This window comes from Myotis davidii, unplaced genomic scaffold, assembly GCF_000327345.1.
Source record: "Myotis davidii unplaced genomic scaffold, ASM32734v1 scaffold363, whole genome shotgun sequence".
Lineage (NCBI taxonomy): Eukaryota > Metazoa > Chordata > Mammalia > Chiroptera > Vespertilionidae > Myotis > Myotis davidii.
In genome coordinates this window covers 856,539-869,277 of record NW_006294069.1, presented here as the reverse complement: position 1 = coordinate 869,277, position 12,739 = coordinate 856,539, and the positions used below count along the sequence as shown (strand labels likewise).

The window sequence follows — 12,739 nt, the reverse complement described above, 5'->3', positions numbered from 1 at the left end:
CTGGGAGAGGAGAAGGTCCCAGGCTGTCCTCCCTCTGCCGCCTCCAAGTCCCTAAGGACAGAGCTCAAGCCTCCAGTGACTGTTCCCCAGGCCATGGAAGTAAGGCCAGACCTCTGAGGTCTCCCCCATGGAAGCTGGAGAGGCAGAAAAGGGCGCAAAGTGTCAGGAAGTCAGGGGGAGGGAGGCATACCTGGATGAGACTACCGCCCCACCCCGCCCAGGGACCTCTAGTGCCGCCCTGGCACTTTCCAGAGGAGTTTCAGATTCTTGCTAAGACTCAACTGTCCAAAAGGCCACGCTTAGAGCCCCTTGCCCTCCAGACCCTTGGGGCTTCTGGGTTCCACCCCATCACTGTCCCAGCTGATCTGAAAACTGACACCAGCTGGGAGGGGTAGGATACAGCAGTTCAAGGAGCCTGAACCTAGGGACCAAGAAGGAAGGCAGCCCTGGCCCACTCAGAATTGGTGTCTGCCCTATGGGCTCAGGCTGCCCTTGCTTTCAGAGATCTTTTGTTCCTGCATCTGTCCTTTTATCTGTCTCTTAGGCTCTGCAGGGCAGGGACAGCTCCAGGTCAGTCTCCTGGACTAATGGTTTCCCAGCTAGAGCACTTCTCTCAGCTATCTGATCCTATTTATCTGTGGCAGTGGTTCTCAACCTTCCTAATGCTGCGACCCTTTAATACAGTTCCTCATGTTGTGGTGACCCCCAATTTCATTGTTACAAATTGAACATAATTAAAGCATAGTGATTAATCACACAAACAATATGTAATTATATATGTGTTTTCCGATGGTCTTAGGCAACCCCTGTGAAAGGGTCGTTCGACCTCCAAAGGAGTCAGGACCCACAGGTTGAGAACCACTGATCTGTGGGCTGGGGAAGATTATTCAGATAGTGTAGGTGAGTGGACCCGCAGACCCTGGCACACAGTAGGTGCTGGAAAATGTTAAATCTCTCCCTTGGTCTTTGTCTCACACCTCCATCTCCCACCTCCCACCTCATGCCGCCCCCAAGCACATGCATATATATGTACACTTGCATACTCGCATGTATGCACACACACAGCCAAGCCCACCAAATGCTCAGCAAACACTGACCAGCAGGTGGCGATGAGACAGGGGTCAAGAACCATACAGAAGGAAAGCAGCAAGTCAACAGAGCCCAGTCCCCCGCTTTGCCAGGTCCCTCCACCTTTAGCACTAGCCACCATGAGGCTCCATCAGCCCCTGCGGTTGGACACGGATAACAGAGGGGCTGTGGCTCTCCATCCACCCACCCAAAGACTTTCTAGAATACCTGAGTAAAAAGCCAGACAGCCCGGCCAGCGTGGCTGAGTGGTTGAGTGTCTACCTATGAACCAGAATGTCATGGTTCAATTACCAGTCAAGGCACATGCCCGGTTGCAAGCTCAATCCCCAGTAGGAAGCATGCAGGAGGCAGCCAATCAATGATTCTCTCTCATCATTGATGTTTCTATCTCTCTCTCCCTCCCCCACTCTTTCTGATATCAATAAAAAATATATGGGGGAAATCTTGGGGCTACTGGGTTAGTCATTCATCTCAGAGGTGGACACAGGTGCTGGGACAACAGCAATGGGTGCTGGCTTTTGAACTTCAGGGTGAGGGCTGGGAGGAGGCAGCAGCTCAGAGCTGCTGATCAGGAGCCCAGGATGGTACCTGATCTCAAGCCCTGGCACCTTATGGCCCTGTCTTGCTGGGCTCGGTGGCTGGGAAGGACTGTCCTTGGCAGATGCTTGGAGCTGGGCACGGGCAGAGGATGGAGGGGATGGCTGCTCCTTCCTAGATCACCCCCTGTTCCCAACTTCACCACTGGGCTGGGCTGAGCCAGCCCTGGTACTAGCTCCGGGGAGAATGCAGTTCCTGCTTTCACAGCCTTCCTCAGCCCAGCTGACATTTCCAAGGTTTTTCATTCAGAGAAATATGGTCCCTGCTGCTGACAAGGTGGTGGTAGGAGCTGTTGGTGCTAGGGGAGGGCTCATCTGAGCACCAGCGCAGGGGCCTTGTCTGTCCCCTGCCCTGGCCACACTACTGAGAGCCGGCATAATTGGTGGAGCATGGTAAATTGATTACTTACCTTGCCAGGAAGGGAGGTGGTGCAAAGGAGGCACCCGCTGTTCCACTCCTTCCAGCCTGCCCAGGGGTGGGGGTCGATTCTACTGTCCCCACCTCCACTGCCAGCTCCTTTCTCTTCCCAACCCCCACTCCAAGCCTCCAGCTCCTGTGCCACCTGCCCCAGCCCCAGGAACTGTGGGCAGGCAGGGCCAGGACCCCCAGGTCCTCAGGGCCAGCAGGCAGGCAGGAGGGGGAACACACGCAGGGCCGCAGGGGAAGGTGTAGAGCGCAGCAGGTGACTCTGTAGCAGAGGCCTCATTAATCACCTCTCCAGACCCCAGCTCTGCAGTGGCAAAACCATATTAGATTTTAAATTGGAAAGCGGAGAACGAGGCAGTTAGCTGGGAGTTCCCTCTACCCTGGGCCCCTGGTCACAGCCTCATGGGAGGGAGGGGCAGTGGGGAGAAAAAGCCAGGCCCCGCCATGGCTCAGTGCTGTGTTCTTCTTCCCCTCCAGGCACCCAGAGCCTGAGGGATTGTCCAGGCCACATGGCCCCAGGAAGGATCGGGTTGGGGTCCAAGAAGGCAGCAGAGTGAAAAGGGGGGAGCAGAGCAGTTGCCTTGGGAAGAGGTGTATCCCTTCTGGGAGCCAGGGCCTTTCTGGCCTTGAGGATGTGTGAAGCCAGGTTCCAAGGTGTGGTGAACATGGGCAAGGACAAATGGTAATGACCTGTGGCCCATGCATATGTTGGGCCACACACACGCACACACACGCACATGCATTCATGTGCACACACAGGCCCACATACTCACATGCACACACACACATGTTCCTATGAAGCAGCAGCTCAGTGCTGTAGAATATTGAGCTCAGGCTGTGAAACAAGCAGACCCAGTTCAAACCCCTTGTTTACCACTTTTCTCCTATATGAACTAGGATGATCAGCTCTGTTTCTCAGTCTCAGTCCCTTCACATGTAAAGTGTAAAATATGGCCCTGACCAGTGTGGCTCAGTTGGTTGGGTGTATGTTGGGTGTCGTCCATGCACCGAAAGATTGCAGGTTCAGTTCCCGGTCAGGGCACATGCCCAGAGTGTGGGCTCCATCCCTGGTAGGGGCGTGCAGGAGGCAGCTGATTAATGTTATATTGATGTTTCTCTCTCTCTCTCTCTCTCTCTCTCTCTCTCTCTCTCTCTCGTTCCCTCTCTCTAAAAATGAGAAACTATTCTTTTTTAATGTTTTAATGTAAAATATGGATTATAAATGCAAAAGGCTGTCATTCAGGGTGAGAACAGCTCTCTAGAAGGTCCATGCCTGACCTGTAGCAGGTAATCAGTAAATGGGAGTGTGGCCCCCACCCTGGCCAGACCAGGCCCCTGTGCTCCTGACTGGGCAGTGAGATAGCGGCAAGTCAGTAGAGCACATCAGGAATCACCAGGGAACAGTCACACACCCTGGGCCAGGTCCCACAGGCCAAGCATTCCTGGCTGTCCTTCCCCCATAAAGTCCTCCTAAACTGGCTCTGCCTGAGCTCCCAAAATTACCCATCAAACACCCCATCCCTCAGCACACCAGTGCTCAGCCTAGGCTGGGAAGCAAATGTCATTGGTAGATGCCACTAATCCGCCCTAAGGAGTGAGTGGCTGATGGGCCCAGCTCCCTCGGGCCTTTATGAAAAATTTAAAGTCCCCGGGCTCCTTGTCATCTTTCCCTCGCCAACCCAAGTCCCCAGTTCCCCCAGGTCCGAAGGAGGGGAGCAGACACCGCCACCCTATCTTAACTCTTCCCTGGGAACCCCCCACTCCAGGCCTTTCCCTTCTGAGAGGTGGCAAACACTGCAAGCGTTGAGAGGCCCTGTTATGGGACTGAGCTTTCCATTTTGGTAACCGCTCACCGCATGTGGCTCTTTAGGTATAAATTCATTAACATGAAATAAAATTTTAAATCTGTTCCTCAGTCTCACTAGCCACATTTCAAGTGCTCAGTAGTCATGTGTGGCTACTGATTCTCACATTGGACACAGATATAAAACATTTCCATCCTCGCAGAAAGCTCTGTTAGACCAGCGCCACTCTAGGGCTGGCCGACCTCTGGGTTTGAGCATGATATATCCAAACTGGTAACTTGGGAACTGGGTCCCAGTTTCCTCATCTATAAAATGGGATAATAAAGGTTCATATCTCATAGAGTTATCGTGAGGGTTAAATGAATTAATTCTGGTAAAACACTTAGAATGGTGCTAGGAGTGTGGTAAATTCTCAGTAAATAGCAGCATTCAATATTTTTATTCACAGAGCCCTTTGTGGCTCATGGGATCCTATAATATGAGAGCTGGCAGGGAGGGCCCTTAGATACTGAGTCCATTTTACTGTTGGGAAAATAGAGGCTCATGTTGGGGAAGTGATTTGCACATAGGGACCTAGTAAAGGGGCAGGACCAGGACCAGTGGGCCGCTTCCTGGCTGTTGCCCACTACCCCCACCCATACTTCCATCTGGCAAGGAGACCCCAACCCTGAAGACGCCGAAGCCCAGGGTTACCCACCACCCACCCCAGCACAATGAGGGAAATAGCTGCCCTGGCAGCTCAGGAAGCAGTGCGCTCTCTGTCCCTGAAGGTATATGCCCATGGGTGGTAGACAGCCCAGAGCACTGGAGGGTTCATGCTTCAGAGCAGTTGGGCCAGATGCTCTCTGAGCCCCAATAGCCTAAGTCCCAGCCCTGCCCCATGTTCGCTGTGTGACCTGGGACTCCGTTTCCACGTACATAAATGAGGGAGGGATGAGATGCTCACAAAGACTAAAAGGATTCAGATTCTAGGATCAACCACTTCCTTGTTGGGAGCCTGGCCGAGAGGAGATGCCCCCATTCATGTCTGCATTGCGTATTTGACTGACAGCCAGGGGTCGACCAAGAAAGGGTAGTAAGAGGCTGTGCTGGGAGGTGGTCAGAGGTAGGGGAAGGGAGGGTAGTTGGGGCCAGGGGACCCACCAGCTTATGCCAGCAGACACTCTTCATCAGCTGCCAGTGAGGGCTCTACTGGGACACTGCTGTTCTGGCTGCCTGTCTTCTCCCTGCAGCGCTCGCCCTGCCCATCCCTCTCTACCCTGCTAGCCAAGAGCCAGATGCACTGGGGAGCAGAGAGCCTTCCCAGGGTGCAGAAGGGCAAAATCCCAGCTTGGAAACTGTGTGCCCTGAGTCTACCCTTCACTGTGCCTACCACCAAGAGTCAGCTATTGTGGACAGAGATGGAGGAAAAGAGAGATGCCTCTGGCTGGATCCTTGTCTATCAATGCAAGCTGTACACGGGCTGAGGTTCCATCAGGAGGTCAGAAGAAGGAGCTATTGTCACTCAGCGGGCCAGGCAGGGCTGGCTCCCCAGAGCGGGGATAGGAGGTGGGCCCGGTAGGATGGGGAGAGTTTCAAGAGACATATTGAGCAAGTGGGCCAGAAAGAGGAAGAGAAGATCCCTTTGAATATATCTCTGTGCCCACCCTAGCAACTGCCCCTCCAGGACACGATCAGGACTTCCTTCCCCATCACCCTGAGATACAGGGCTCCCAGCACAAGTGCCTCAGGTGATGATGGCCAGGCTGGTGGGGAGACAGTAGGAGATCCCAGAAGCTACAACTGAGGGCCAGTGGGAGCAGTGCACAGACCTGAGCTGTGGAGCTGCCCACATCTGGGTTCTGCTCGCAGGCTTGCCACTCATTAACTGTGCAATCTTGGACAAGTTAATTAACCATTCTGGGCCTCCGTGTCCTCGTCTCTAGGGACCTCCCTGGAGTAAGGAGAGAAGAGATGACATGGTAGGATGCTAACTGAGTAATAGCACTGAGTAATAGCAACTGTTACCAGCCCCAGCTGCCTGGCTCCAGGCCACAGGAATGTCTCCATTCTGGCTCTGCTGTATGTTCTAGGTAACCTTGGAGAAGCCACATCCCAGCTCTGGGTCTCAGTATTCCCATTTGTCATATGGGCCTTATATTATTGCCTTCCCTGTTAATACAAGTAGCCAAACAGCAGCAAACCTACCTCAGATGCAGAGACGCTGTAGGGATAGTTATTTCAGTAGCACGTGGAATTAGAAGCCTCTAGAACTGGACATCGTCTAGGGCTTCAGGGATCCTATTTGGCCCCATCAGCCTCCAGCTGGGGCCCCTCAGGTCAGCATGCGGGGTGGCCCAATGAAACCCTCACTGTGGAGACTGGCCCTGGCTCTGGGGAGCTCAGGCACTCTCTCCCCCAGGGCCCCTCTTCCCTCCCTGGGGCTCTAGGATAATGGGGGTTCTGCAGGGGCCAGGCCCTCACTAATCCCCTATTAAAACTTCAAAGGGGCTAGGAAACCTCTAGAATAAACTCATTAACTTTTATGGGCTAATAAATGGATCCCATTAAATTCTCATTCTCCCTGTGCTGGGCCAGCTTAACCTCCAGAACCCAGCGGGGTGGGCTCCTTGCCCACTGCATCCCCCAGGCTCCCCCTGTACCTACCTGCTGTCCTGCCGCCCGCACCCCATCCCAGAGCTGGTGCCACCACAAGGAGGGAACCAAGTCTGACATCTCAGAACTCTGGATTCTGCTCCTGTGTCTACCTCCAAGCGGCCAGCAGCTCAGGCCCTGGAAGGGGAATACCTGGCCCCCCTGCAGGGGCTGCCCTTGCAGAGGATGGGGTGGGGCTGGCAGATGAGAACATAGATGGTCCTCACCAAACTCAAGATGTCCCCAGTCCACAGACGAAGAAACAGAGGCTCAGTGGGCACAGCCCCCTTCCCAGGTCAGACAGCTGGTGAGGACTGGAGCCTGAGGATTTCTGGCTGTGTGGTGCAGAAAGATCTGCAGGAAAATAGCCCCACGGGGACAGCCCAGTTGGCCCTGAGATGGCGTCTGGAGTCGTAAACTGTTGCGTGGTCCACACAGACCAATTCCAGCTTCACAGCACTGTGACCCTTGGCAGCCTCCTGGGCCTCTCTGAGCTTCGGTTTCCCCAACTATCAGACAATGACAAGAGCACCTACCTAGCTGGATGCTCTAAAGAACCGTCCCCCCAAATGTTTTGGCTTCCCCTAAACATTCACTAGGCACCCCTCCTCCCATTCTAATCTGAGCCTGTCAGGATAGAACACGTGGGCCCTCATCTCTACATTTACCCAGCTGGGTCCTGGGAGGAGGGGGCAGAGCAAGAGACCTTCCCTGGAAGGCCCGAACTGGGATTGTGGGGGAGGGGGCCTCCAATCCCCAGAGGGGCGACACAGGGGGGTGGCACGGGCCAGGAGGCAGGAGAGGGAGAATCCACCGGGGAAGCATCCTGAATGGCTCATTAGTGCCGATGAAAGCCTTTTTTCATTTCGTCTAAATACTTTAAACAGGGCTCCCTCCGATGTCTATTTGCATAGCTTAAGAGCTAATGCAGGGGGAGGGCCCGGGGCGGCTGCAGGGCCATTCCAGGGCTGGGGGCGGCAGAAGCTCTGGGCAGCCTCTGCCTCCACAATGGTGGTGGGGGAAGGGAAATGGTATTTCCCAGACCCAGCCCTAGGATGCTGCCAACTTGGGGGCGTTGGGGGAGTACATTCCCGTGTTCAGGCACTAGGTGGATTGTGCAGTTGGGGATCATCATGGGGACTGTCTTGCTGTGGTCATGTCCCCCACAGACATGCAGGCCTTGAAGGTAGCTGCATTTTGCAGGGTGGTACCACATTGTCCTCCACATCTCAGCCACACAACAAGGAACATGGGCCCTGAGAGTACAGGCCTCACCCTGGGCCAGCAGCCTCCCCACTCTAGAAGCCTGCCTCTCAGCGTTACCCTGGCAGGGGGCTGTCCAGCCTCACAGTACTATGGCCACTCCCTCAGTGCCCCCAGGAAACTGCTATTTAGAGCATTCAGAGTCTCACAAAACGCCTCCAAAGCGCCCATTTTATAGCCAATGATACAAAAACTCGCCCAGGTTCACATGATGTTTAAGTGGCAAAGCTGACATTTGAAGGAACCTGGGTAGGTGAGACCCTGTGCCCCAGCCCTGTGGAGCAGTGCTGTTGGGTCTCTGGTTTGGATCCCAGACTCAGAAGTGCTTCGGGAATGCGGTGGGGGCTCCCTGGGTCCCAGCCTAGCTTGGCTGAGACTCAACTCAGGTGCCAGAAGCCTGAGACTATGACCCCAGCTCCACTTCTAACCAGTATGATCCCTTGGACAAGTCCATCCCTCTCTCTAAGCCTTAGTTTCCTCCACTGGCTGGAATGTCTCTGCTGGGTAGCTCTAGTCCAGGGGTGGGCAAACTTTTTGACTCAAGGGCCACAATGGGTTCTTAAACTGGACCGGAGGGCCGGAACAAAAGCATGGATGGAGTGTTTGTGTGAACTAATATAAATTCAAAGTAAACGGGCCGTAGTTTGCCCACGGCTGCCTAGTCTCTTCTGCGAGGCAGGCTGTTGAGGAAAGACTAAAGCTTTGAAGCCAGATCAGCGTCGGTTCAAATCCCAGCTCCACCCCTGTGTCGCGGGGCAAGTCCTCACCTCACCTCTCTAGGCTTCAGGTTCTTTGTCTGTAAAGTGGGGATAAGATTCTCATTTCATAGAGGTGTGGTGTCAATTCAATAATACAGGTCTGGGAACAGCCTGACTCAGTGTCTGGCACATAATAGGTACCTGATGAGACTGGGCATCTGGGTCCCTGACATCTCCTGAATCACACACTCTCCCCCTTTGTCAGTCTGCACCTTTGAACTTGGTCAACCCAGGCAGAGAGACTGTAGGGTGGGGTGGGGGGTGTTGGGAAGGGGACTGTCACAGGGCCTCAGGCTTCCATCGGAGTTAACCAGGGTGTCTGAAGATGCCCTCTTCTCAGAAATGGCTTGTCTCCCCGAGATTATCTTACCCTCTCTGACAGTGGGTGGCACCCTCTGGGACCAAGTGGCAGCTGATTGCAGAATCAATTTGCTCGTTTGATATGCTATCTCAATCCCATTTAACCAAGTGCTCAGTGCCCCCAGATAACACAATCAGTGCAATCGACAGTGACGGGAGGTGCCCATTAGCTCTGCTCCATTGCCCAGCACCCACCTGGCAGCCAGCGGGAGGAGCTGTGCCCACTATGGACCCTTCCTGAGAAAGAGGATCTTTGCACTCTCCCAGGGAAGAATCCCATGAGTACCTATCCTGGGAGCCCTAGGCCACGTCTTTTATTGGGCAATCCTGGGAGGGGCAAACACTGGAGCCCCCGGGAAAGACTGCTCTTCCTTGTGCCACACTGAGCTCAGTCTCAGCTCACCTGGCAATGACCATGTGACATCTGTGGGGGGAGGTAAAAACAGTCCTGGCAGGGCACTGCCTAGACCTTCCATCACTGACTCAGATGAAAGACACAGGGCCCTGGCAACCATCTGCTCCAGGGGGTCTGGGCCTGGCTGGACATCTAGTTTGGGCACTGTGTTGCCAGAGTCTGGCGCAGAATGCCAAGGCACAGATGGGCTGCTTTCGTGGGCGTCTCAGGAGATAGGAGTTGTTCTTGGTTTCTCGGGGCTTTAAGGCATCAAAACCCAGAGGAGTGGAGAGCCCTCTGACCTGTACGCACCTTCCTCACCCCAATTTCCTCCCTGCTCTCATTTGTCTGACACATCAGAGCTGCCATAGTCTCCTGAACAGAATGTAAGCCATCTGCCGCTTCCTCACGCCTGCCAATCCATGGGGTGGGTGTGAGCCTGTGGAATGACACCCACCACCAGACACGCAGAGGAGCCAACCTTCTTGCAAACTATCTCACCCTGGCTGTTTCCCTTCAAGTCTTCTTGCAGCCATTTTGAGAGATGTTAGAATCAAAATCTCCTCCCAGCTTTCTCAGAGCTGGCAAATTATAGATAGATAGATAGATAGATAGATAGATAGATAGATAGAATAGATAGATGTAGAAATAGATAGAGATAGAGATATGCAGATAGATATATAGTGAAAGAGAGAAAAGAAGTGACTGAGAAGTGAGAGAAATGGGACAATGAGACAATGAAACACATGATGGAATCTATAATAATAAAAGCATAATATGCTAATTAGACCCGACGGCCTTCCGGACCAAGTCGTGGCCGCAGCCACCTCGGCTGCGAGGGAGGGATCGAGGCAGCCAGCCCGCAGCTGCGAAGGCTTACTCTTACACAAATTTCTTGCATCGGGCCTCTGGTCTAAAATAAAATTCCAAATATATGACGATTTGCTGAGGTAGTGACCAGCAGCTTCACTGAGAACAAAAGTGAACCGTTATCTCAGGCAAAACAGCCACTGTGGTGGGCGATGGCACTCTTGCTAAGGGTATCATCTCAGGTCAACCGACTGGTCATAGAGTTTGAGCAAGTCACCTCCTTTCTTTGGCTGTTTGCTCATCAGTCCAATAAGCCTGTGAGCTACATTAGGCAGGGCAAATATTTATTTGTCATCGGCCTGAGGAATTAAGCATGGCTGCCTGGAGTGCTGCATTGAGAAGGAGTATGAGGCTGAATCTGAGAACAGAACAGGGAATAGTGCAATAACAGATAGTAATGTCCACTTCTAGTGCTGGAGGGGAGAGGATATCTCATGTGCCATTCTTGAAGTATGTGATATCATCTCATGTCCAGCTCTGAAATTCTGCAGTTCCGTGATTCTCAGTGGTGAGCGCACTCTACAAGATGAATCTCCGACTGCCTGGACTGAGTGAGATGCTGCTCTCCACGGGGCAGGGGGCAAACCTCTGATCATCCATTGTTATTTCAGGACTCTCCTCAGAGGCCCCAACCATGGCGGAAGGTCAGGCCCCAGGCATCGGGGAGATGGATGGGGAGTGGACAGTAGCCCCCACACCTGAGCAGCCAGAACGAGGCATCCACTTCGTCACAACCGCCCCCACCCTGAAGCTGCTCAACCACCACCCACTGCTCGAGGAGTTCCTACAAGAGGGGCTGGAGACAGGCGAAGAGCTGAGGCCGGCACTGCCTTTTCAGCCTGATCCACCTACGCCACAGACCCCAAGCCCCCTTCCCCGCCTGGCCAACCAGGACAGCCGCCCCGTCTTCACCAGCCCTACTCCGGCCATAGCTGCAGCACCCACTCAGCCCCCGTCCAGGGAAGGACCCTGGAGCCTGGAGTCAGAGCCCCCTGAGCTCCATGTCACAGCTCCCCTGCCTCCAGGACCCAGCATGGCAGTGCCCACCACAGGCCCAGCGGAGAAGCTGGGTACTACACCCCCTAGCAGAGCATGGACTCCAACCCAAGAGGGTCCTGGAGACATGGGCAGGTCGTGGGCTCCAGAGGTCATGTCCCGGACCACAGGGCTTGGGATTGAGGGGACCATCGCCACCTCCACGGCTTCAGGGGATGATGAGGAGACCACCACCACCACCACCATCATCACCACCACCATCACCACAGTCCAGCCACCAGGTCAGCTCCTTGCTGGCTTGCAGATCTGGATATGGGGGAGTTGTGGGGCCCTAAGTTCCTCTCTCCATCACTGTGCCAGTTGGCCTTGCCCTTCAGTACCAAGGGCCAGGATGCAGGAGGCATGCAGATTGGAACCAGATAGAACTGGGTTCAAATCCTGATTGGAAGCAACTATACCAGGCCCTTGGAACTTTAACCTCTCTGAGCCTCATTTGTAACATGGCAATAAGAATACCTCCCTCATTGAGCCATTGTGAGAACTGAGATAAGATTGTACACACAAAGTGCTCAAGAGAAGGTGGTCCCCTTCTTTCAATAGGGGAATAGACATCCCAAGAGGTGGGCTTGACACACACACACACATACACACACACGCACACGCGCGCACACACACAGATCAGCCTTGGCTGGACCCACTTCTCCAGGGCTGGGCTTAGCCTTGTGTCTCCTCCTGCCTCTCAGGCCCTTGTAGCTGGAATTTCTCAGGCCCAGAGGGCTCTCTGGACTCCCCACCGGCCCCCAGTTCACCCCATGATGTCGGCCTGGACTGTTTCTACTACATCTCTGTCTACCCTGGCTACGGTGTGGAAATTAAGGTGAGTGACCTGGATTGGGCAGGGGCAAAGCTGGGGCTAGTGTGTTATCTTTCCAGAAAGATACCTGCTATGGGAGAAAGGGGGGATGCTCAAGGCTAGGCGATTGGCCTAAAACATGGTTGGGTTCTGGACCAGTGAGCAAAGAAGCTACTGCTCCCCTCAGCGGTGTCCTAGGCTAAGAGGGGCTGTGGTGTGCCCCTCCTCTTCCCACAGGGGTTTGATCAGGGGCTCAGGAGAACCTGCGGAAGGGGCTCTTGCCTCAGTGGACAGGGGGTTGGGTGTCTGAATCTGTGTAACTGAGTAGAGAGAGCACAAGGCTACTTGGCCATTCACTCATTTATTCACTCACTCATTCCTTCAGCAAATACTCCCTGAGCAGCTCCTCTGGGTCAGGCCCTGTGCTGGCTCCTGGGATGCAGACGTGGGGGAGACAGTCATGGCCACACAATCAGAGGGGTGACCAGTTGGTGAGGGAGTCAGACCTACAGCCCCAGCCTCTTGCTCCCACTGCCCTGGATCATCTCATCCCTTTTAAACCCCAAACTCTCTCTTAATCCCCAAACCTGAGCCTGCAGGTCCTCATGAATGTGCCAAAGGCTCCTTGACCTCCCCGTGCCCCAAACCCAGCGCTTCCTTTTTGTTCCTTCAACCTGCTTACACCACTCCTTCC

At 54.1% G+C, this 12,739-nt stretch overlaps 1 protein-coding gene across 2 annotated transcripts in view; it reads left to right on the top strand.

The window, feature by feature from the left end:
• The window catches only part of SEZ6 (seizure related 6 homolog (mouse)), a 36,979-nt gene that overhangs the window by 1,506 nt on the left and 22,734 nt on the right, over nt 1-12,739 (top strand). For both annotated transcript variants that reach the window (XM_006768047.2, XM_006768046.2), the window contains exons 2-4: nt 9,331-9,335; nt 10,807-11,473; nt 11,936-12,069. In XM_006768047.2, the coding sequence (XP_006768110.1) occupies nt 10,831-11,473; nt 11,936-12,069 (777 nt within the window). In that variant the 5' untranslated portion in view covers nt 9,331-9,335; nt 10,807-10,830. The remainder of the gene's footprint in view (nt 1-9,330; nt 9,336-10,806; nt 11,474-11,935; nt 12,070-12,739) is intronic.